General features: G+C 55.5%; 5 protein-coding genes across 15 annotated transcripts in view; 2 read left to right on the top strand and 3 right to left on the bottom strand.

Annotated features, from left to right (window-relative positions):
• Nucleotides 1–291: 291 nt before the first annotated feature.
• AGER (advanced glycosylation end-product specific receptor) lies at nt 292–3,461 on the top strand. The gene is given in 12 exon segments (XM_006178809.3): nt 292–367; nt 370–426; nt 606–712; nt 834–1,026; nt 1,212–1,276; nt 1,545–1,632; nt 1,727–1,909; nt 2,048–2,178; nt 2,374–2,515; nt 2,792–2,818; nt 2,940–3,066; nt 3,189–3,461. Coding segments are annotated over 12 exon segments (1,296 nt in total). The 3' UTR covers nt 3,289–3,461.
• Nucleotides 3,462–3,638: 177 nt separating this feature from the next.
• Nucleotides 3,639–6,244, bottom strand: RNF5 (ring finger protein 5). The gene is made up of 6 exons (XM_006178811.3): nt 5,887–6,244; nt 4,891–4,909; nt 4,682–4,794; nt 4,519–4,573; nt 4,325–4,442; nt 3,639–4,218 (listed from the first exon to the last, which is right to left on the bottom strand). The coding sequence occupies exons 1-6, from the start codon at nt 6,024–6,026 to the stop codon at nt 4,121–4,123; spliced, it is 543 nt and encodes a 180-aa protein (XP_006178873.1). The 5' UTR covers nt 6,027–6,244; the 3' UTR covers nt 3,639–4,120.
• A 503-nt stretch (nt 6,245–6,747) lies between these two features.
• On the top strand, nt 6,748–15,922 carry AGPAT1 (1-acylglycerol-3-phosphate O-acyltransferase 1). Of its 5 annotated transcripts, none has more exons than XM_014554267.2 (7): nt 6,748–6,997; nt 12,669–12,877; nt 13,096–13,229; nt 13,553–13,728; nt 13,852–13,947; nt 14,073–14,145; nt 14,676–15,922. In XM_014554267.2, exons 2-7 carry the CDS (start codon nt 12,678–12,680, stop codon nt 14,858–14,860), a joined length of 864 nt encoding a protein of 287 aa, XP_014409753.1. In that variant the 5' UTR covers nt 6,748–6,997; nt 12,669–12,677; the 3' UTR covers nt 14,861–15,922. The 5 variants fall into 5 exon arrangements, with proteins under 5 accessions (XP_014409753.1, XP_014409754.1, XP_006178869.3 ...); XM_014554268.2 differs by lacking the exon at nt 6,748–6,997 and adding an exon at nt 7,315–7,338; XM_006178807.3 differs by lacking the exon at nt 6,748–6,997 and adding an exon at nt 8,052–8,129.
• EGFL8 (EGF like domain multiple 8) lies at nt 15,846–18,627 on the bottom strand. Its single transcript, XM_006178806.3, has 9 exons — nt 18,558–18,627; nt 17,950–18,078; nt 17,618–17,740; nt 17,398–17,510; nt 17,201–17,296; nt 16,924–17,094; nt 16,755–16,834; nt 16,519–16,672; nt 15,846–16,217 (listed from the first exon to the last, which is right to left on the bottom strand). The coding sequence occupies exons 2-9, from the start codon at nt 18,048–18,050 to the stop codon at nt 16,168–16,170; spliced, it is 888 nt and encodes a 295-aa protein (XP_006178868.1). The 5' UTR covers nt 18,051–18,078; nt 18,558–18,627; the 3' UTR covers nt 15,846–16,167.
• Nucleotides 18,563–20,899, bottom strand: part of PPT2 (palmitoyl-protein thioesterase 2) — a 12,657-nt gene continuing 10,320 nt past the window's right edge. For 6 of the 7 annotated variants that reach the window (XM_032462758.1, XM_032462756.1, XM_032462755.1 and 3 more), the window contains exons 8-9: nt 20,566–20,620; nt 19,568–20,382 (exon numbers count right to left, since the gene is read on the bottom strand). In XM_032462758.1, the coding sequence (XP_032318649.1) occupies nt 20,239–20,382; nt 20,566–20,620 (199 nt within the window). In that variant the 3' untranslated portion in view covers nt 19,568–20,238. Of the gene's footprint in view, nt 18,634–19,567; nt 20,383–20,565; nt 20,621–20,899 lie in introns of those variants that run through there. The other variant, XM_032462759.1, reaches the window with a different exon arrangement.

Below are 20,899 nucleotides of genomic sequence, written 5' to 3'. Positions count from 1 at the left end.
GCCTCCTCTCCACAGGAAACAGCCAGTCCTGAACCCTGCTGCCTAGCAACCTTGCCTAGTCAAGATAGGGGTCCAGTCCTCCAAGAGACAGCCCTCAGTGGACTGATGGAATACGTTGGGCCCTGGGGATTACCCAAAGAGATGTACTCCCCACCCCCGTGGATGTGGTTGTGCCCAGAGGCTGGCAGTGCCCAGGGGTGGGGTGACAATTGTTTCTCCTAGTACCTGAAGGACTCTTGTCCAAGAGGCACAAATTCCTAGCATTCCCTGTGACGGGACAGGACTGGAGAGATGGGGGCTGGGGAGAGGGTACAAGCCCCACCTAGGGTGGTGGCCACAGCAGCGAGGGGCAGACAGAGCCAGGAAACTGGGACAGAAGCAGGATGGTAGCAGCTGGAGCCTGGGTGCTGGTCCTCGGTCTGTGGGGTGAGCCACTCCCCACACACTGATTCTCCAGGCAGAAAGCACTCTGCCCCTCTCCCCAGACCTCCCCACAACTTTCTGGGAACCTGGGTACTGCTTTCCAGTCTCCCTCGTCCACCCTGTTCTAGTCTTACTAGCTCCCATCTCCCTTCCTGCCCCTCTATCGTGGTGCTGTCTCCCAGGGGCAGTAGTAGGGGATCGAAACATCTCAGCCCGGATTGGGAAGCCACTGGTGCTGAACTGTAAGGGGGCCCCCAAGAAACCACCGCAGCAGCTGGAATGGAAACTGGTAAGTGGGGCTCCTGTCGCAGTCTCCCCATTTCCAGGGAGATGGGTGACGATTCACATCCCCTCCTCCCCACCTGTCTGCCTTGTGAGTCCTTTCCTGAAGGGCTTGTTCTGCTTCCCAGAACACAGGCCGGACAGAAGCTTGGAAGGTCTTATCTCCCCAGGGAGGGCCCTGGGATAGCGTGGCCCGTGTCCTCCCCAACGGCTCCCTCCTCCTGCCAGCTGTTGGGATCCAGGATGAGGGGACCTTCCGGTGCCGGGCAACGAGCCGGCATGGAAAGGAGACCAAGTCCAACTACCGAGTCCGAGTCTACCGTAAGGTTCCAGGGCCTTCCTCAAGGCCCACCTCTCATCTAAGGAAAAGCCTTCTACCCCAGCCCTTGACTCCTTGGCCCTGGCACGAGAGACCCTGATTCAGCTGCACCCCCTATTCCCGCACCCGGGGTGTGCGACTCTTCAAAGCTGCAAACAACCTCTGATTGGAATTTTCCCTCCTTCAGAGATTCCTGGGAAGCCAGAAATTGTTGATCCTGCCTCCGAACTCATGGCTGGTGTTCCCAGTAAGGTAGTGGAAGAAAAGGGGAGGCATAGGAAGGGGTCCTGAGGATGGGAGGGGGGTGTAGCTGTGTCTATGTGTATGGATTCTTTTATTTTCCTTTTTATTTTCCCTTGGGGATGGGGGAGGTAATTCAGTTTATTTATTTCCGCTTTAATGGAGGCACTGGGGATTGAACCCAGGACCCCGTGTGTGCTAAGTGCACACTTTACCACTGAGCTATACCTTTCCCCTGTGATTCTCTTATTTTCAAAGATGATGAGGTCTTTTTCCCCAGGTGGGGACATGTGTGTCCGAGGGGGGCTACCCTGCAGGGACTCTTAGCTGGCACTTGGATGGGAAAACCCTGACACCTGATGGCAAAGGTGAGCCCCAAGTTCCCCCCTCCTGGCTGCCTTCTTTTTGACCCCTCCCCCATGCCCCCCTGGAATGTCTTGCCTTGTTCTCCACCCACTGTAGGAGTGTCTGTGAAGGAAGAGACCAGGAGACACCCTGAGACGGGGCTTTTCACACTCCATTCGGAGCTGATGGTGACCCCAGCCCAGGGAGGAGCTCCCCACCCCTCCTTCTCCTGCAGCTTCAGCCCTGGCCTTCCACGGCGCCGAGCCCTGCACACGGCCCCCATCCAGCTCAGCGTCTTGGGTGAGAGCAGAGGTGGGGAGGGCCCCAAGCCTGGGTGAGCACATGTCAGAAGTATGACCCTCAGGGAAGGAAGGGTTTAGCCAACGGATGGTCGGATGGTCGCTGTGACCACACACAGGTGTGACTCTCAACCCCCAGAGCCTGTACCACTGGAGGAGGTCCAGCTGGTGGTAGAGCCAGAAGGTGGAGCAGTAGCTCCCGGTGGTACCGTGACCCTGACCTGTGAAGCCCCTGCCCAGCCCCCGCCTCAAATCCACTGGATCAAGGATGTGAGTGACCAGGAGAGGGGACTGGGAGGTAGAGGGATACATAATTGGCAAGGAGGAGGGCAGAGGGCTCATGGAGAGAGAGGCAGGTGGGGAGCTGGGGAAGACGAGGGTGTCTGAGGATGTGGAGGCAGCAGCAGGAGTATGGGGTGTGTGGACAGGGGTTTTGATTGTTCCCTGTCCCCCTTTCCCCGCCAGGGTATGCCCCTGCCCCTCCCCGCCAGCCCTGTGCTGCTCCTCCCTGAGGTCGGGCCTGAGGACCAGGGAACCTACAGCTGCGTGGCCACCCATCCCAGCCACCGGCCCCAGGAGAGCCGTGCTGTCAGCATCAGCATTACTGGTGAGAAGACCTCTCTCCAAATCCCAGGGACCCTGAGGGACAGTGCAGGCTCCAGTTCCCTTCTCCATTCTGGTACGGTCCCCAGGGGCCACCCCACACTTCCCTCAGTGCAGCCACACCCAGGCCTCCTCTGCCTGACCCAAACTGTAACCAGAGAACGGCCCGGCCTGTCCCCTCTCCTCTGAACTGACCTAAGAAAGGAAAAGACCCCACTGGGGCTCCCACTGAATAGCCCACTCTCAAACTGAAGACTTTCCTTCTGACTTTGTTTTCTAGAAACAGGCGAAGAGGGACCAACTGCAGGTGAGGTGCTGGATAAAGTCAAAGAGAAGCAGACAGACCTTAGTGTCACTGAGGGGATGGTCGAGGAGAAAGGAGTTGTGAGTAGGGGGCTGTGCCCTCAATTCTCCCCATCTTGCTACAGGCTCTGTGGCAGAGCCAGGGCTGGGAACTCTAGCCCTGGCCCTGGGGATCCTGGGAGGCCTGGGGACAGCTGCCCTGCTCATTGGGGTCATTGTGTGGCACAGGCGGCAACGCAGAGGAGAGGAGAGGTGAGTGGGAAAAGACAGACACCTCAGACGGAGGGCTTCCAGGCAGCAAGGAGGGATGTAGGGGGAGGAATGATGGAGCGCCAGAAACCATGTGCGGGACTCTACCCAATCCTCCTCCCCAGGAAGGCCCCAGAAAACCAGGAGGAGGAAGAGGAGGAGCGTGCAGAACTGAATCAGCAGGAGGAGCCCGAGGCAGCGGAGAGCAGTGCCGGAGGGCCTTGAGGGGCCCGAAGCCTGACCCCAACCATCAGCTCCCTTTTCCTTCTCCCACCCTGTGTTCTGGCCCCAGACCAGTTCCCCGCTGTATAATCTCTACCCCACCTCCCCAGACTTTCTTCCACAACCAGAGCCTCCCACAAACTGCGATGAGTAAACACCTGACACGTCTTGCCCCATTCACTCGTGTGTGTGTGTGTGTGTGTGTGAGACACCCTCACCCCCTGCACGCTTGAGAGCCCTGAAGGAGAGGGGCTCAAGCGCATGCTTCCCCACACCACACCAAAATCTACGCAAGTTGGGGAGAAGATGTTCCTGTCATGGAAGGAAGGAGGGACGGGCCAAGGTGGGCAGAGTTCCCATGACTAGATCTCACCTTGTTTATTGAATTTGTAGTAAAGGAGGTAGTGAGGGGAAGGAAGCACTTAAGAGTCAAAACCCACGTTAGACACTGGGGAGAGAAAAATTAAATTAAATCAACAAGGAGGCTGTGGGGAAGAGAAAGAGGGAGCCTTGCCCACCTGTCAACATCAAATCAAGAAATGCTGGGGAGAGTGGAGGATCGGGAGAGGAGAGACAGATAGTCTCTTCCGTCCGTCCTCCTCTCTCAGAGCTGGGAGTTCTGATGCTACTGACGGAGCAGTTCAGAGCAAAGGTTTTCCCATCCTATGCACAGATGTCACTCCTCCTCCCCACACCCTCCCAGAAAGTGGCCGGGGTTGGCCTTAGCCAAGAGAAAGGGAGTAGTTGAGGGGAGGGTCCGTGGTTAAGGAAGGGTCAGCAGAGACCCCCAATACTGATTCTCCCTGGCTGGAGGTGGGCAGGAAGGAGACACAGCTCAAATACTGAGCAGCCAGAAAAAGAAGAAGATGGCGAGAAACAGGAAGAGGGAGTCCTGCCAGCTGGAGGCCGGGTGACCCTGTCTCAGATCCACACCTGTGGGAGAGAGGAAAGCTGTGGAAAGAGCATCCACTTGTAGGCCCGGACGGGGGCTGGGGGGATTCAGAGGGCTTGCTGGTAATAGCTGAGGGAAGTCTCTTACCTGTACCCCGACGGAATGGCTCATGGGTGTTGAAGATGGTGGTGAAAAAGCCAAAGGGAAAAGCACCAACACCAAATGAGAAGTGAAAGCCCCCAGTGTCACCAAATGGCTGGAATCCCTAGAGAGGTGGAGAAAGTCAGTAGGGAGATGGGCAAGTCTTTGGCCAGGAAGGAACACAATCAGACAAGACTCACCCCTCTGCTCTCCGGAGCTGGTCGCTGGCCCTGGGGGCGAGGTGGGGTTTTCAATCTGAGGAAGAGGAGAGGGACTATCAACAGGAAATATTCCCTCCTCTTCCACACCCACTCCCAGGACAGAAGCTTCCACCTTCCCTCGGCACCACTTCCCCTCTCTCACCTGGGATCCTGGGGCTTCTGGCTCCCTCGCCCATAAAGGGGGACAACCTTTTCTCTGCTGATCCCAGCTTTACACACTGGGCACTCTTGCCGCTCTGGCCGTGTCTCCAGCCACTGGGGGAAAAAAATGTAGTGGTTTCCAGTACACAGAAGGGTCTTCCAGCTTCTCAGACCTCCCCAATTCCCTCTTCATATCCTCTGAGTACGCACCTGATGAAGACAGGGCCAGCTGGAAGGGGGAAAAAAGAAAGGTCAAACCAGCTACACAAAAGAGAGACACAGACCCAACCTCAGTCCCATCTCGCCCCCTCTTCCCAGGTATTACCTGCTGTTTCTTTTCATATTTTCCACAACCTCTACCAGGCCAGCCAACTCAGCCTTCCTGGTTCTCTGACTTCCCCTCAGAGGTACATCCATCCTCAACATGCTCAACCGTTTCCTCTCCCCCAAGACACACACACACACACACACACACACACACACACACACACACACACACACACACACACACACACATTCTCCCCCTCCCTTCTCTGTCTTTGGACTTAATTTCCACTCTTCAAGCACACTTTTCCAGATCTACTCTTTCAGCCCCAGTCCCCATCCTTGCCCTCATCACTCCCAAACCAAACCCTCTTTTACTAGCACTTACCCCACTACTCCTTTTCCTCTCTCCTATGCCCAATAAAATCCCTATTTCCACAATTCCTTAACCCCTGGGGGCTGCCCCTCCACAGTGCCCTTGTCCCCAGTTTGCCATACCACCTCTTCCCATCTCTCACCTGAATGTAACCTCACATTCCCTAGATTCTCTAGATCTCCCCCAACTCAGTTGATGCGTGCCTCTCCTGACCTTTGAGTCTAGTCCGTATCCACCTGTACAGCTAAGATCCTTCCCAAGGGTAAGGTGGCTAGGGTCTCACCTGCACAGATGTCTGGTGCCCACCCCCGGCGCGGCGCCACACTTCTTAACACACCATACGCCTCAGCTCCTAATTCCTATCACTCCCCTCTCCCAGGTCTTCTCTGTACAGACGTGACCCTCTCGCCCACACATGCCCAAAAAGACGTAAGACCCCCTCCTCAGGCCTCACCTATGAGACTGTGCCCTCCGAGTATCCATATGACTGTATGGTCCCCGCGCCCCCAGCCTCCCGGGTATGGAGGTGAACCCCACTCCTTTTCGCGCCCGTCCCAGAGTCTCACCAGTACAGGTGGCCACACACACTGACCACAGCTTCCCGAGCAGTCTCCAGGCATATATTACATTCGAAGGTCGCGCCCGCCCCGCCCCGCTCGCGGTTTGGCCCTTCGGGGCCCCCGTCCTCCTCCTCCGCCGCTGCCATGACCAGTTCTGCTTCGCCCCCTCGTACCCCTCAATCCCCCGAAACAAACATACAAACGCCCCAGCAAACGAGAAACCGCCTCCTGCCCACGATCTTTGGGCAGGCTTCAAGGTTTTCTAATCACTATTGGCCTGAGTGCCTGCCAATCACACAGGGCCTAAAGAAAGAATTGGTCCAAAGGGTGGGGGGTGGAAAGAGGTTTGCGCGGTCCGGCCCTTGCACACTGACTATTGGCTGGTACAGTCGACGTCAGTATGCAGTGCCAAGGGATTGGTAACAACTCCATACGTCCTGTCGCACTGCCAGGGAAGGCTTTATTCGTCCGAGTAGCTGCCCGTCATAACCAAAGGCCAGAGGCAATTGGCTCAAGACCACATAGACCTCGCCCACCAAAACCCCTTTTTTGCCTCTACTTCCTCTTTCAGAGAACGTCCGCATTCCTATTGGACTTTGGAGCGTATGACTCCAAAGCAATTGGTTGGCTAGAACTCGACGGAAAATGGTGGCTAGGTAAAATGCGCGTGCGCAGCAGGCGGCGGGAAGGGGTGGGCCAATCCTGTAAGGGTTGAGCCTCCTCGGGTCCCACCCCTTCACCTCTCTCTTGTCGCCATGGTGACTGCTCTACAATTGGCGGGGTTTGGGTTCAAAGGCCTCGGCTCGGCCTCATCCGGGTCCTCCGGCTGTGGACTCTCTCGGCTGATTGGGCCGTTTCTTTCGCCCTTGATTGGCCGAGATCGGAAAAGACGGCGAAGAGCTCGGAAAAGAGGACAAATACTGGGGTCGCAGGGTTCAAAATGGCTCCGGCCTCCTTCGGTGACGTAGAGGACAGAGTTTGGGTCTGCCCTTCCCTCTTAGTGAAGAAGGGAGCAGAACTGGGATTAGCCCGACTTTTGGATGGTGCCAACCTCGATTTGCAGCGCTGGTGTTAACCCATCTCCCTCATCTGGACGACTCAGTCCGCCCATCTCTAGGTGATTTACAGAGTAGAACTGAACTAAATGCCCACCCCCTTTCTAATGTGACACAGTAGAACAGAGTTGATCTCGACTCCGTTTTAAATCTTAAGAGCAGAAAAGGTCTAGCTCCGCCCCCTTGTGAGGGTGCAGAAGAGGCAAGGCCCGCCCCCCTTTTAGGCGACCCGCGGCGGAATGGGGTTAGGCCCGCCCCTTCCTTCTCGTACTGTGTCCGGGGGTCTTCCTCCCGGGCTGGACCCCTGGGAGTTGGGCTAGCTGCTAGAGTCTGGGCCTTTCCTACGAGTTTGGGCCTTTTCTACAGTCTGTGGCCCTCACTGTGGCCCAAGGAGCAGGACTAGGTAACAGCCCTCTCATTATTAGTGTTCTTTACATCCTGTTGCTCAGGGCGTGTAAACTCTCAGGGCAAAGGTGTCTGAGGACGTGGAGGCCAGACACAAGCTGAGGCCTATTCAACATCCTTATAAAAGGTCCAAGTGACTCAAGTGAGGAAAGGTAAAAAGTTGGGAGTTGTCTAAGGCAGGGGAGGTAAAGGTTCAGGAGGCATGTAGAGGTCTAGGGGCAGTTATTGAGAGGGAGAGGTGGAGACCAAGAAGGGAGAAGTGATGGAGTAATCTTGGTAAGGGGATGATGGGAGTATGGGGAAGAGGGCTGGGGAGAGAGCTAGGTACATGATGACAAAATTAAGGAGGCATGCTCATCCCAGAAGAATCAGCATTCTTCCCCACTTAATTTTTCAAGAAAGCAACCCTAATGCCCAATTTCCATTGGAAGAAAAGAGTACTTTTCTGCTTTGCGGAGAGGGGGCGGTGATGGGCTCTGTTTTGCCAATCGCAAAACAGCTCAGTTGTCTCAGCTTCGGTGAGTAAGGAGACTGATATGAAGGAAAGGAACTAGAAAAGAAGTACTAAGTTAAGGAATGGGGGGAGGACAGGAGCAGGGAGAGGGCCTGAGAGTATCCCTTCTCTCCAAAGACCAGGAAGGGAGTGGGTGGAGGAGGGAGCTGGACTGCTGGGAGATAGTGGGGGGACAAAGGGCAGAGAGACCAGGCAAGAGGGCCGGAGGGCAAGTTGCGGTGAGATGGAGCCCTGGAGAGAAAGAGAGAGGTGAAGAACTCAGTGCTTGGCATATAGTAGGTGCTTGATAAATATTTGGACTTGAACAGGGAACAGGAGGAAGGAGTTGGAGAAGGGTTGGAATTGGAGGGAATAAGTAGCAGATGTGGGCGTTAAGGAGAAACGAAGAAACCAATTGACTAAGAGGAGAGCTGATGGAGAATGAGAAGGACCGGGTCACGGAAGGAATACAGCACCACGGGGCACCCAAGGCATGTGTGCTGAAGGGAAACTGTGGGAAAAAAAATACAGCTGGAGGCAGAGAAGGCCAGTGCGAGGGAGGCAGAGCCAGGGCGAGCTCCCGTGGGGAGGAGCTAGCAAGAGACTACTGAAAGATGTGGGGAGGAGATGCCTGGGTCCCCGGGAGGCGATTGGCAAAACACAGCGCCCATCACCGCCCCCTACTTCCTGGCCAGCCCCGGAAACTAGCGGGCGTGGGGAGGGGTGGCGGGGGATAGCGGCAGCAGCAGCCCCAGCCCTCAGAGAGACAGCAGGAAGGGAGGGAGGGAGCTGGGGGGACAACCCCCCACCATTCCTACCGCTATGGGCCCAGCCTCCCACTCTCACCTCCCCTCCATCGGCCGGGGCTAGGACACCCCCAAATCCTGTCGCCCCCTTGGCACCGACACCCCGACTGAGGCAGAGACACAGCCACCCGCCACCACCGCTGCCGCAGCCCGGCTGGGGAGGGGGCCAGCCCCCCAGGCCCCCCACCCCACTGAGGTGGGGGCAGGAAAGGGATGGGCGGAGGAGGGAGGAGGGTGTTAAAAGGGACGAGGAGGAGGGGATGGGGGAAAAACTGGGTCTGGGAGGGCGGACCGGAGAGAGGATTGGTGAGAAAAGGATAAGGGCCGACTGGGGAGAGGGTTGCTGGGGAAAGGAGAGGGGGCCTGAGAGGGAGGAAGGATGGAAGAGACACAAGAGGAAGGAGAGATGGAGACCCTGTTAATTTGGGATGGGGGTGTGGACGGGGAATCTTGGAGAGGGAATTCCCGACACTTTCCCAATTCCTTTTCTTGCCCTTTGGCCCCACATGATCTTGGGGGGCTTGTGGCAGGCAGAAGGCAGTGTATTGCCCTCCTTCCCCCAGCAGAATTGGCTTCCTACGAATGCCCTCAGACACCTCTGTTTCTCTCTAGGCACGGGACCTCTTGTTTCTTGTGGCCTTCTATACTGTTGTAGACCCTTACTGACATGCAGTGCCTCATAGGGGGCCATGTTTTCTACATGGAGTCCGTGTGCCTTTGACATGTTTAATGGCTTGGGTGCAGCTAGGTTGTCCTATGCTCTCCATGGGCTGTGAAGAAATGATGTGTTCTTTTCCATCAGAATCTCCTGTTCTCATATCTGATGCCCATGTCTCCTGTCCAGTCTTAACACGTTCACGTGTGTGTGTTTTTCATCTGTTGCGTCTATTATGTGGTTTCATGTTTCTTACACATTTTATGGTTTTGCATGTTTACTTTAACCTGTAAAGGTTATACTTTAGTTTGTTCGGGCTCACAGGTTACGTCCACAGCCCTGCCACAGGCAGTCGTCTCTGTGTGGGATCTCGTGGCTTAGCTGACCAGCGCACACTCGTGTTGTGATCAGACTGGCCTGTTTACCGCGTTTGTTTTCCCAGTCTCGGTTCACAGTGCACATATGTGTGTCCCTTCACATGATGTGCTGACGTGACATGTCCATAGCTTCTTGCTTCTGGTTACACGTACTATTCATTTCATGATTTTATTGACAATATATTTTATGAGCGGTATGCTCAGTACCTCATTTGCCTTCCACTGGGCTTATAAGTCCTCAGACAGTCCTGCTCTGGAGAGGGTCACTTGATGTCGAATATTAGAGAAGAAGGTAACTGGGTCTCCATGTCCCTAAAGAACCACCCCCATGTGCCTTACGTTGCTGACCTCGCGGGCTCTTGTCTCTTCACCCACATTGCCTCCAGTGGCTGTGAACCGTCTGTCCGGGAAACTCAGTGCACACCGCAGGGTCAGCCCTGCCGTGCCCATTGTCTGTCCCTCACTCTTTGCACTGTTGGCATCTGTTGGATGACAGCAGCATCTTTCCCCTGTGGCATGTTAATCCCCATTCTGTATGCTTCTACTGTGTGTGAGATGGTAAGTGCCGTGTTGATTGTTGTCCCTCTGCCTTCACCGTGACCCCGTATCTTATGTGTAGATTCAGAGTAGGTTACTTTTTGGTCTGGTGTGTTCATTACTTTCTTGGTGCCTTTTCATAGTTGATAGTCCTCAGGAGGGTAGCTGATTCATTGTTTAGAACCATTGTCTCTGTCCTTAGTTATGGCTGTGTGGGTATGTATACAGAAGTAGAATCTGTTCAGCAGATGTTTAGTGAGTGTCTTCTCTGCTTCCTTCTGCCCTGGGCATAAGACAGTTCCTGTCCTTAAGCTGCTTACAGGTTGGGGAGGAAAATAAAAATGCCCTGAGCAGTTACACCCTGCCTTGTGTCAGGATGGGTGGTTCTCAAACCTGTGTGCACATCAGACTCATCTGAAGGGCTTCTTAAAATAATATACAGATTGATGGGCCCAATGTCCAAGATTCAGCAGATCAGAGGTGAGGTCTAAGAATCTACATTTCCACACTTTGAAAACCAGTGATTAAGATAAAAGTGTAATGAAAACACAGGCTTGGAGGGGTTCAGGAAGACTTCCAAAAAGTGCCACTGAAGTGTGTGAGACAAGTGAAGAGGCGGAAGGACATTCCAGCCAGAGGGAACAGCGTGTTCACAGCACAGAAGCATGAAAGATCACGGTGTGTCTGAGGAGCTGAAGTAAATCAGTTTGACTGGAGCAAAAGAGGCTTTTTTGGCGGTGTGGCCAAAGACGTAAGCAGAAGTAAGCTTGTCGAGAAGGGCCTTTAGGCAAGATCAAAATATGCTCCGAGGTCTGTTAACAGAAACATCGGTGGTTGCCGTGGTGGAAGACAGATTAAAGGGGAGGGGTTAGGAGTTGCAGATAATCCAGGGGAGCAGTGCTCATCCAAACTGGGGGGCGGGGGGTGTAGGATCGAGCAGCGCTGCTGCCCTAGTGCTGGCAGAGTCCTGTTTCCTCTGTTGCCTGTTACCTTTACCCTTGTTTGGCAGTGGGCTTACCTTAGAGCACAGCCCTTCTGTCATTGGAAGGGAGTGCCTCTGGCCTTGATGTGAGTGACAGTTATTTGCCTAAACACTGTTTTTTGTGAATTGTGGCCCTGCCCCCAACAGTGGGACAGAGTGGAGGAAGGAGGAAAAGTCTAGAAAGCAGGTTCTGTGTGCGTGCTCCTCTTCCTCCTGAGCCCTTTCCTCTCCCCGGCAGGTGGTGTGATGTCCCTTTTACTCTTTGCCCTCTTTTTTTCACCTACAAGCTACCTGCCTGACCACAGTGCTCCAGCGTCACTGGAAGGGAGGGAAGGGGCTGGTGGGATTTGTTTGCCTGTCTGTGGAGGCAGGATTAATGGACAGAGCCACCCCTGGTATGTCGTGTCCAGATAAGGGGACAAGGGAGCCTGCTTAGGTGGAGAGGGGTTCTTCTGGGTATGCGTTTATAATCCTTTATCTGCCATGGGTGTGATAATAAATTTGTGTGTGTGTGTGGACAGGTCAGCCTATGTGCCTGTGTGTGTCTGCGTTTGTGACGGAGACTTTATTCTTGCCAGTCGGCCCTTGAGAATGTCTGTGAGTGTTTTGTCAGTTTCCCTGTCCCTGCTGTGTGTACACGTGTGTGTGTGTAGACAGGCAGCAGTGTAGCCGAGTGGTTAGAAGCACAGCCACTTAGGTTTAAGCTAGGAAGTGCCTCTTAGGAATCATATCACCTCAAGTAAGTTTTTTAACCACTCTGGGCCTATTTAGTTTTAAATGTAAATTGTGTGGTTCATATTGAAAAGCTTAACTTAATATATAGACCAACCCTGTCCAACAGAAGTATAATGCAAGCCACATATGTAATTTTAAATTTTCTGGTAGCTACATAAAAAAGGTAAAAAGTCACAGGGTGAAATTTACTTTAGTATGTTGAACCAAGTATGTCCGAAAGTTTAAAATTTCAGAGTTACCAATATAAAAGATGATTAATGGGATATTTTACCTTCTGTTTTTCATTCAAAGTCTTTTGAATCCAATGTGTATTTTACACTTCTGGCATCTCAGTTCAGACCAGACCACATTTCAAGTGCTCAGTAGCCATATGTGGCTGGTGGCTACCATATTGGACAGTGGCGGGCTAGACCATTATAAGATCCTTACCAGCTACAAGTGTTAGCTGTTGTTATTAATGTCCTTTTATTATTGCGTGTCTGTGGATGTCCGTGTCTTGTGTCTCTTGTCTGAATGTATCTGCAGCCTTCAGGGCGAGGGGTAGGAGAGCAGGCCTGAGCTCCCATCCCCTCTGCCCCCAGCCTAGAGAGGCTTCCTAGACAGGTTTTGATGAGAGTTCTGGCCCTATTCTGTGTCTCTGGCCCTTGTCCCCAGAGCCCTACCAGACCCTGCCTTCTGCACCTTGCCTGCCCCATCCCCCTCCCAGGAGCCAGGCCCACTGTCCTTTGCCCCATCCCCTGCAGGTGACCAGCATGGAGCTGTGGCCAGGGGCATGGACTCTGCTGCTGCTGCTCTTCCTGCTGCTGCTCTTCCTGCTGCCCATTCTATGGTTCTGCAGCCCCAGTGCCAAGTACTTCTTCAAGATGGCCTTCTACAATGGCTGGATCCTCTTCCTGGCTGTGCTTGCCATCCCCGTGTGCGCCGTGCGAGGGCGCAACGTGGAGAACATGAAGTGAGGGTCGGAGTGTTGGGTGATGAGGGAGCCTAAGTGTCGTGAGTGAGTGTGGATGGGGAAGGTATCGGATGTGGAGACACTGAGAGAGCCCAGGGACAAGGAGGAGAAGATGCAAAGATGCCCAGAAAGGGGGTGTGGGTAGGGGCTGAGGGGAGGTGAGGCATGCAGGTGGATGTCAGCGGATTCCGCTGGAACCCTCTTCCCTGACCCCGCAGGATCTTGCGTCTGATGATGCTCCACATCAAGTACCTGTATGGGATCCGAGTGGAGGTGCGAGGGGCTCACCACTTCCCTCCCTCCCAGCCCTACGTTGTCGTCTCCAACCACCAGAGCTCCCTGGACCTGCTTGGTGAGCAGCCTCCCCTAGCCATGCCTGCCCTCCTGGAACCTTCCCCGGGATGTCATCCCCCAGAGGTCCTCAAGCCTCCCTCACCTGGGATGTTGCACCCTTGCTCCCTCCCCAGGCCTCTTTCCCTGGAGTAGAGCTGCCCTCATAAGCAGGATAATAGACCTTTAGTTGCCCTTTCTTCCTTTTTGGGGCTTCCCTGCCCCCTCCCCTCAGTCTGCCTCTTCCTTTATCTCCAGTCCCTGGTAGTGTGGGTGATGACCTGGGTGAGGTAGGCTGCTTCCTGTGACACTCTGGTCCTTACCTCATCCCCACCTCTGCCCTAGGGATGATGGAGGTACTGCCAGGGCGCTGTGTGCCCATTGCCAAGCGTGAGCTACTGTGGGCTGGCTCTGCCGGGCTGGCCTGCTGGCTGGCAGGAGTCATCTTCATTGACCGAAAGCGCACTGGGGATGCCATCAGTGTCATGTCTGAGGTCGCCCAGACCCTGCTCACACAGGACGTGAGTCACCCTGGGGAACTGGAGGGTTAAGGAGTAGAACAGTTGTAAATAAACTGATGTGCAGGGCCAGCAGACCTCAGAAGTCCCATTACAGCATCACAGCCATTTTCTGACCCCTTCCAGGTACGAGTCTGGGTTTTTCCTGAGGGCACAAGAAACCACAACGGCTCCATGCTGCCCTTCAAACGTGGCGCCTTCCACCTTGCAGTGCAGGCCCAGGTGATTACTACTTCCCCTTCTACTGCTGCGCCCCCAGCCCCCACCATCCCTTCCTCTCTTGGCAGAGGTTTGTCGTGGGGGCCTCGGAAGGGAGCTGTGGGCTGATCGCTTTTCGCCTTCCTCAGGTTCCCATCGTCCCCATAGTCATGTCCTCCTATCAAGACTTCTACTGCAAGAAGGAGCGCCGCTTCACTTCGGGTGAGGGCTCTGAGCAGATCCGGGATTGGGGGCTGGCCAGGAAGGCCTGGGAGAGGCTAGAGGGACGTCCCCGGGAGGCAGGAGGTTCAGGCAGTGTCAGAACTGTGAGATGTCCACAGGCTCATCTAGTGTGACATCAGCCAGTAAGTATTTATGAAGCACCCACTGCATCCTGCTAGGTGGGTAACGCTTGGTCCCTCCAAGAGGGGCCACTACTGTCTAGCGGGAAGGATAAAGCCTACATGTGCCAAGCTGTAATATTCAGCAGTAAACGCTAAACCTAGACAGCAGGGGCTGGCAGGGCACTGAGGTGTCTGGACTGGGGTTTGAGGAAGGCTTTGTACAGGAGGACCTCCGAGAACAGGTGGCAGCTGGTGAGCAGAGGGCAGCTGTCCAGGGCAAGGGGAAGAGAACTGAAAGGTTAAGGAGGAGAGTAAGTAGCAGGAGCGCTCAGAAACCAGGCTCCGCCTGTGATCAAAGTCCCAGTAGATAGGCCGCAATGGTGCTCACCGCCCCCTACCCCCATCCAGGGCAATGTCAGGTCCGGGTGCTGCCCCCAGTGCCCACAGAAGGGCTGACACCAGACGACGTCCCGGCGCTGGCTGACAGAGTCCGGCACTCCATGCTCACCGTTTTCCGGGAAATCTCCACCGATGGCAGGGGTGGTGGTGACTATCTGAAGAAGCCTGGAGGGGTGGGCGAGGCCCGGCTCTGAGCTCCCCTCCCGGCTACCCCCCACCTTCTCCACACCTACCAGCCCAGTGGGCCTGAAACCAGGCCAAGCCCTGTTCCTCATTTCCCCTCCTCCCCACTTGTTCTCCTCTTTGGAGTCTTCAACTTTTGAAGTGAACGTGGTTATAGCACCCCCCCCTGCCCCCTTCCCAGCCCCACCACGGACTCTCTTGCCTAGGTGCAATCTCCCCTCTGACCCCCACCTTCTGTGCCATCTTGTGTGTGGGACAGTTGCCTCCCCCTCATCTCCAGTGGCTCAGTCTACACCAGGGTAGGAACACTCCATCCTGTCCCCAGTGGACCCTCGTCCTTTGTGGTCCTCTCTCCCTCTCCACCCCACATTGGCCAGTGGACTCATCTGTTCTGTGGAACAATTCCTCACCCCCAAGTCCAGAAGTCCATGGATTTAGTGGACTCATCCATTTGTGAGGACTCCTCACACTGGCTGGAAGCCGATGCCTGGAACATTCCTCTCAGGCTTGTACTGGGAACATTCCTCAGCACCTTCACCCTCCCTCCTATGGAGCCTCCTGTCTGTGGAGGCTGGACTTTTCTCACTCAGAGGTCTCATCCCTGCCCGTGTCCAGGTGTCCAGGGTTGAGCACACTCTTGGAGGCCAGTTTGCTCTCCACATTTCTGCTTCCCCTCATCCTCTTGGTACATTCTTCAGTGGTCCTGGCCCCACCCAGCCCCCTGCAGCCCCTCTGTACCATTCTAACCAGACACGGGAGGAGACAGATGTCAATGCTGCTTTCGTGTCTCCCTGGGGTGTTGGAGAAAGGAACTGAACCCTGGCTGGAGGGGATGGGAAGGCTTTTAATTTATTTCTCTTTCTTTTGGGGCTTCCCCTCTCTGAGCCAGTTTTCATTTCCTCCCTGTGGCATTAGCCACTTTCAGCCCCCCCACCCCAGACCTGTGCCCGCAACTGGGGAGGTGGGCTGGGAGCAAAAGGAGAGGCTGGGACCCAGTTTTGCGTGATTGATTTTTATTAATTATCTGGGTAACAGCAAGAAACCAAGAATAAAGATTGAGAGCGAAATGGGCACTTTCTGGCTGTGTTTGTTAAAGAGTTAAAAAAGCAGTTCTCACCCAGGCATCTGCCCCAGCCGGAAGACTCGGCAGGCCAAGACAACCTGCCTGCCTTCTCTCTTCCGCTTTCCAAAGTTTCCATTGTTCGTTGCTCCTTAATGGCAGATGACCTTATCTGCAGCTCCCCAGCCGCAAATCTTGGAGGATTAGTGGGTCCAGTTTCTGTATAAATTAGGGGGGCAGGGGCTCTGCAGAGGCTCCTTATCTCTGCCGCTTGAGGCCTGGGCCGAGGCTGTTGTCCTCACAAGAGCCTGGTTAATGACAGGGAGACAGGCAGACACACTGGCTGTGGATTTCTTGGGTGCCTGGAGTGGGCCCTGAGCACTGAAGACATTGACAGGCTCACCCAACAATAAGTGGAACCACCCAGTTGGAGACAGGGTACCAGAAGAAGGAGTGGTAAAGTTCAGAAGTCTGGGGAAAGTATGGGGCAAGTGAGTGCAGGGGAAGAGGTTTTGGAAAATGAAAACTGAGTTGGGGAAAGGTGTTTGGAAGAGCCAGGAGCAATTGTTGGGAGATGGAGGGTCCCAGCAGAGAGGTATGGGGACTCACAGGCACCTAGCCTCTCCTCCAGCAGCAGCACCTGATCACTGAGAGACTCGATCCTGTCACCCCGGCCCCACAACTCTGCCACCTGTTCGGGCTGCAGCTCTTCCGGTGGCATGGGCAGCACTGCTCGGACCCAGGCCCCAACCTGACCAGCCCACTGCAAAGGAAGATTCACCTCAGGGTCTTGGGGATGGGGTCTGCCTGGTTCTGCAGGCTTTGCCCCAGGGTTCTCAGTTCACCTGCTCCAGCCGCTCCAGGCGCCCTCGCAGCTCGTGAATCTCCAGCCTCAGGGCACGCTCATCCTGTCCAGCTTCCCGAACTGGGACGTAGGAGAGCGAGCGTGACCACGGCTCTGGCCCTGCCTCCAGCCCCAGGCACTCCGCATGTCCCAAGCTCCCGCCCGCTCACCGGCCACGCTGAGGATGCTGGCACTGGTTGGGGGCTCTGGAGCCCCTTCTGCGCAGGTGCGCCCGTCTGGGCCCAGCACCAGGCCTTGGGGGCAGCCACAGGTGAAGCTGCCTGCCGTATTGAGGCACCAGTGCGAGCAGAGATTGACGCCAGTCCTACATTCATTCACGTCTAGTTCCCGGAAAGAGGAGGGGGTTGAGGGGGTGGGGCGGGGATGGGCGCCGCGGTGGGTGGGGAGGTCCTGGCACCACCCCCGAGGGAGGGCGGGCCAACTCACCCACGTGACAGTGCTTCCCTCCCCAGCCCGGGGCGCACTCGCACTGGTCGGGGCGGATGCAGACGCCTCGGTTCTGGCAGGGCTTGGCGCAGATGGCTGCAAGCACGGGAAGTGGGGTTCAAGACCGGGCAACGGCCCTGCTCCCCAGCCCCGAGGGGGCGCACCTCTCCCCGAGACCTGGAAAGACCCAGTCTCACCTTCATCGCAGGTGAGCGCCCCGGGATGCCTCTTTTTCCAGCCTTGGCAGCACACGGCGTGGGTCTGCTGTACCTCCCTCCTCACCTCTCGCCAGGCCACGCGGTACGTGGTCCTGGAACACAGCACCCGACCCGGCCCTGGACATTGGCATATGGGTCCTGTCCCCGGTTCCTGGGATTCCTCTTGCGAGACCCCAGAGTCCAGGCTCCCCATCCTTACCTATAGGTGCTGCAGACACGCCTTCCAGAACACAGGGTCAAGTAGGGCTTATACACCGGTTGGCTGTAGGACTCGTTGTACCGGAGCGGGACCACCAGCGTCTGCTTGGAGCAGACCCCCTGACTGCACCCATGTTGGGGAAGGTGACATTAAGTGGGCCAGGCCCTGGGGGGCCTGGAGCTCCACTTCCCTTAAGGCTCCCCTGAGACCCCACCCTCCCTAGAAGAGACAGCCTCACCCCCATTCTAAATTTTCTTTTGCCACCTGTGAAGCCCCACCCCCAGCAGGTTTCATGAAGCCCTCACCCCTGGCCCTGACCCCGCTGTTGTCACCTCTCTTTGAGAGGTCCACCCTTGGCCCCCTCGCCTGACATCAGGAGCAGGAGGAATGAGAGTCCGCCTAAGAGAGTGCACAGCTCAGCCCTGGACCCCATGATTCTCCTTGACTCCAGGCTCTGCCAGCTGCAGGCAAGAAGAGGTTAATGGAGGCCCTTTCCCTCTCCTGTTAACTTCTCCAGTGCTGGCCCTTACAAGAGCAGTCAGTCTGCAGGTTCCCTTTAAGGGGGCCAGGACATACATTTGCACACCTGCATGTACATTTACCACCACCCCTTCCTTTAGCACATCATCGTCCATGCGGCATCATACAAGCTCACACCACGACACGCACCCTCCACCTCCCTTCATGGCCCTGTCTTGCACCTGCCCTCTTCTAATCTTCCTACTTTCAAAGTCTCAAATAGTCACCCCTTCACAACTTGTACACAAACCCATACACCTGTACACACCGCCTTAAACACATTCCTGCTACCCTCACACACCCACACCACCACACACACCCTGGACCCACTCCCCTTACTCAGACAACACCCCCCAACTCACACTCACTCTAAGACTCTGAGTGACCCCCTACTCTTTCCCCATTGACATTCTCTCCCCACCTGTCTTTCCCTTTCTTGGGAGACTTCAGGACAACCAGCCTCAGCAGCAACTCAGACTGGTGGCGGGCCAGGCGGGCTGCAAAGGAGAGGGGCGGGGCCAGACAGAGCCCTCCCAATCCTGCCCCCTCCCACAAGCTTCCTCCATCGCTGGAGCGCAGTGAGTTCAGTGGGGTCCAAATCCCACCACCTTCACCCACAGCTGAGCAAAGGGTCCACTAGAAGTCTCTTCTCAACCCTCTGAGGCCCCTTATTTCTGGACCAGCCCTCCAAATCAGCAGAAGCTACTGGCTTTATAACACCAGCAGTATCCTTGGCCCTTGCCCCCCACCCTTCAACCCAACACAGGCTGGGGAAGTACTGGAGGGGCAGGGATAGGCAGAGCTGGCAGAGAACAAAGTGGGGTCCGGTCATGGGAGAAAGGCGAGATAGGCTGAGGAAAGAAAGAAGGGCAAGACACCACAAAGCAGGGTGGGAGGGGGGCTGCCCAGGGAACTAAGGGGAAAATTGCCCCTATTTCTTGATGACATTTGTTAGTGCCTGGGGAAGGGTGCAGAGTTGAGTCAGCCACCACCCCCATGCCAGGGCAGACAGGGCCTTATTGTCTCCACCAAGATTCCTTCTTTCAAGGAAGAGGAGGCTCATTGTCCAGCCCCTCACCCGGCTCTGGCCTACAAAGGTCGAAAAGGGGCGCAACAAATGCCCACCCTGACCCTCAGCCCCCTCGTCTAGCCTGGGGGTGGCCAGCACATTCCACCCATGAGGCTGGGGCACAAACCACTGGAGCCCTGGGCTCAGCCCCCCAATCATAGGCTGGGACAGGAAGAGAATTGTCCTCAGCAGGAAAGACCCCACAGAGAATCAGGAACCCACACAGAATGGGCATTGAGTGAGCGGAAACACCAAGGGGGTCCCACCCCAGACCAGGCATCCGGGCACCTACGCCTCAGGCTCTCCATCCCCACCCTCCCTAGGAGTCGGGTCCTCCTCACCTGGAAATGAGTCAAGCCACACTGAGTAAATGAAACTTTATTTCCATAAATATAGGGGTAACACCCATTCAAGGATAGCTAAAAGAGGGGCTGGAGCCTCAAAGAAACTAGGCTCCCAGAGGGCACCCCAATACTGAACATAGGGACTGGGGGATCCCCAAACCTGAGATGGGCCTCACAGGCCACAGATATTCCCCAGCACTGACACTTCAAGAACGGAACCGTCCCCATAGGGGAGCCTCAGAACCCCACTCTCATGGGTGGTCCTTCCTGGGGCTTGGGAGGGCTGACCACAGGGGAGTTCAGAGAAAAGAGAATATAGGGAAAACAGAAGCTAAAAATATCCTGAGTGGCCTGGAAGGAGGCCCCTGTGGTGGGCAGGGGCTGGGTTCTCCTCCTGTACGGCCAGAGACGGGGGAGCAGCAGCAGTAGGAGCAGCCACAAGTTAAAAACCTGGTTTCTCACTTCCCAACCTCGGCTTGGGAGGATGGGAGAGCATGGAGCAACCCCCAAATGAGAGAAGAGATGGAGGAGACCAGGACTTGTCATTCACAGAGGTGCAGGGAAGGGGGCCTGGGAGCCCTGGTTGGAGGGGGGCAGTGTGGGAGCGATGAGGTGGTCACAGGCACACTAGGGCCTGATGTCCAAGGCTACCACTTGGTCTCTGGGCTGAGGAGTTCCTGAGGGACCCCTTAGGAGAGCCAAGGTTCAATGCAGGTCTCATAGAGGGTACGGTTGGAGTGCCAGACCGTGTGGGAGATCCCAGCCATCGGACACCTCACTATGGCCCCCCGGGCCAAGAGAGTCTTCAACCCAAAAGAATCATGCAGATAAACCTTCAAGGAGGGTGAAGGGACATGGAAGAAAGACACAGGGAGAGACAAAGTGAGTTCCTGCTGGTGTCCCAGACCCCTTCCCCACAGGGTGAACCCTTCAGCTCACATGTCAGTGGCAGGGAGGGCCACAGACTGAGATGGGACAGTGCATGCAGAAAGGGGAAGTAACTCCAGGGGACTCACCAGTTGCTCTTCCATCTCCAAGACCGTCTCGTTTGCATCATAGAAACCAAAGAAGCTACAAAGAGATTGGAGGGTAAGGAGGAGAAGGTTATCAGGAGAGATGGAGAAAATCAAGGTGGGCTAGGGTCCTTCAGGAACGCGTGGCCTGTTGGGGACATGGGCAGCAAGGAGGACACTCAAAATATTTAACTGGGTATCATGTACCTCATAAGGTGATGCACTGAGGATACAGCATCGCTTCTGCAGAATTCCCATCAAAAATGCATACCCTGAATCTAATCATGACAAACTAGCCAACAAACCCAAACTGAGGGACATTCTATAAAATAGCCAG

The sequence above is a fragment of the Camelus ferus genome, chromosome 20 (genome assembly GCF_009834535.1).
Source record: "Camelus ferus isolate YT-003-E chromosome 20, BCGSAC_Cfer_1.0, whole genome shotgun sequence".
NCBI lineage: Eukaryota > Metazoa > Chordata > Mammalia > Artiodactyla > Camelidae > Camelus > Camelus ferus.
This window is presented reverse-complemented; position numbering and strand designations above follow the sequence as displayed.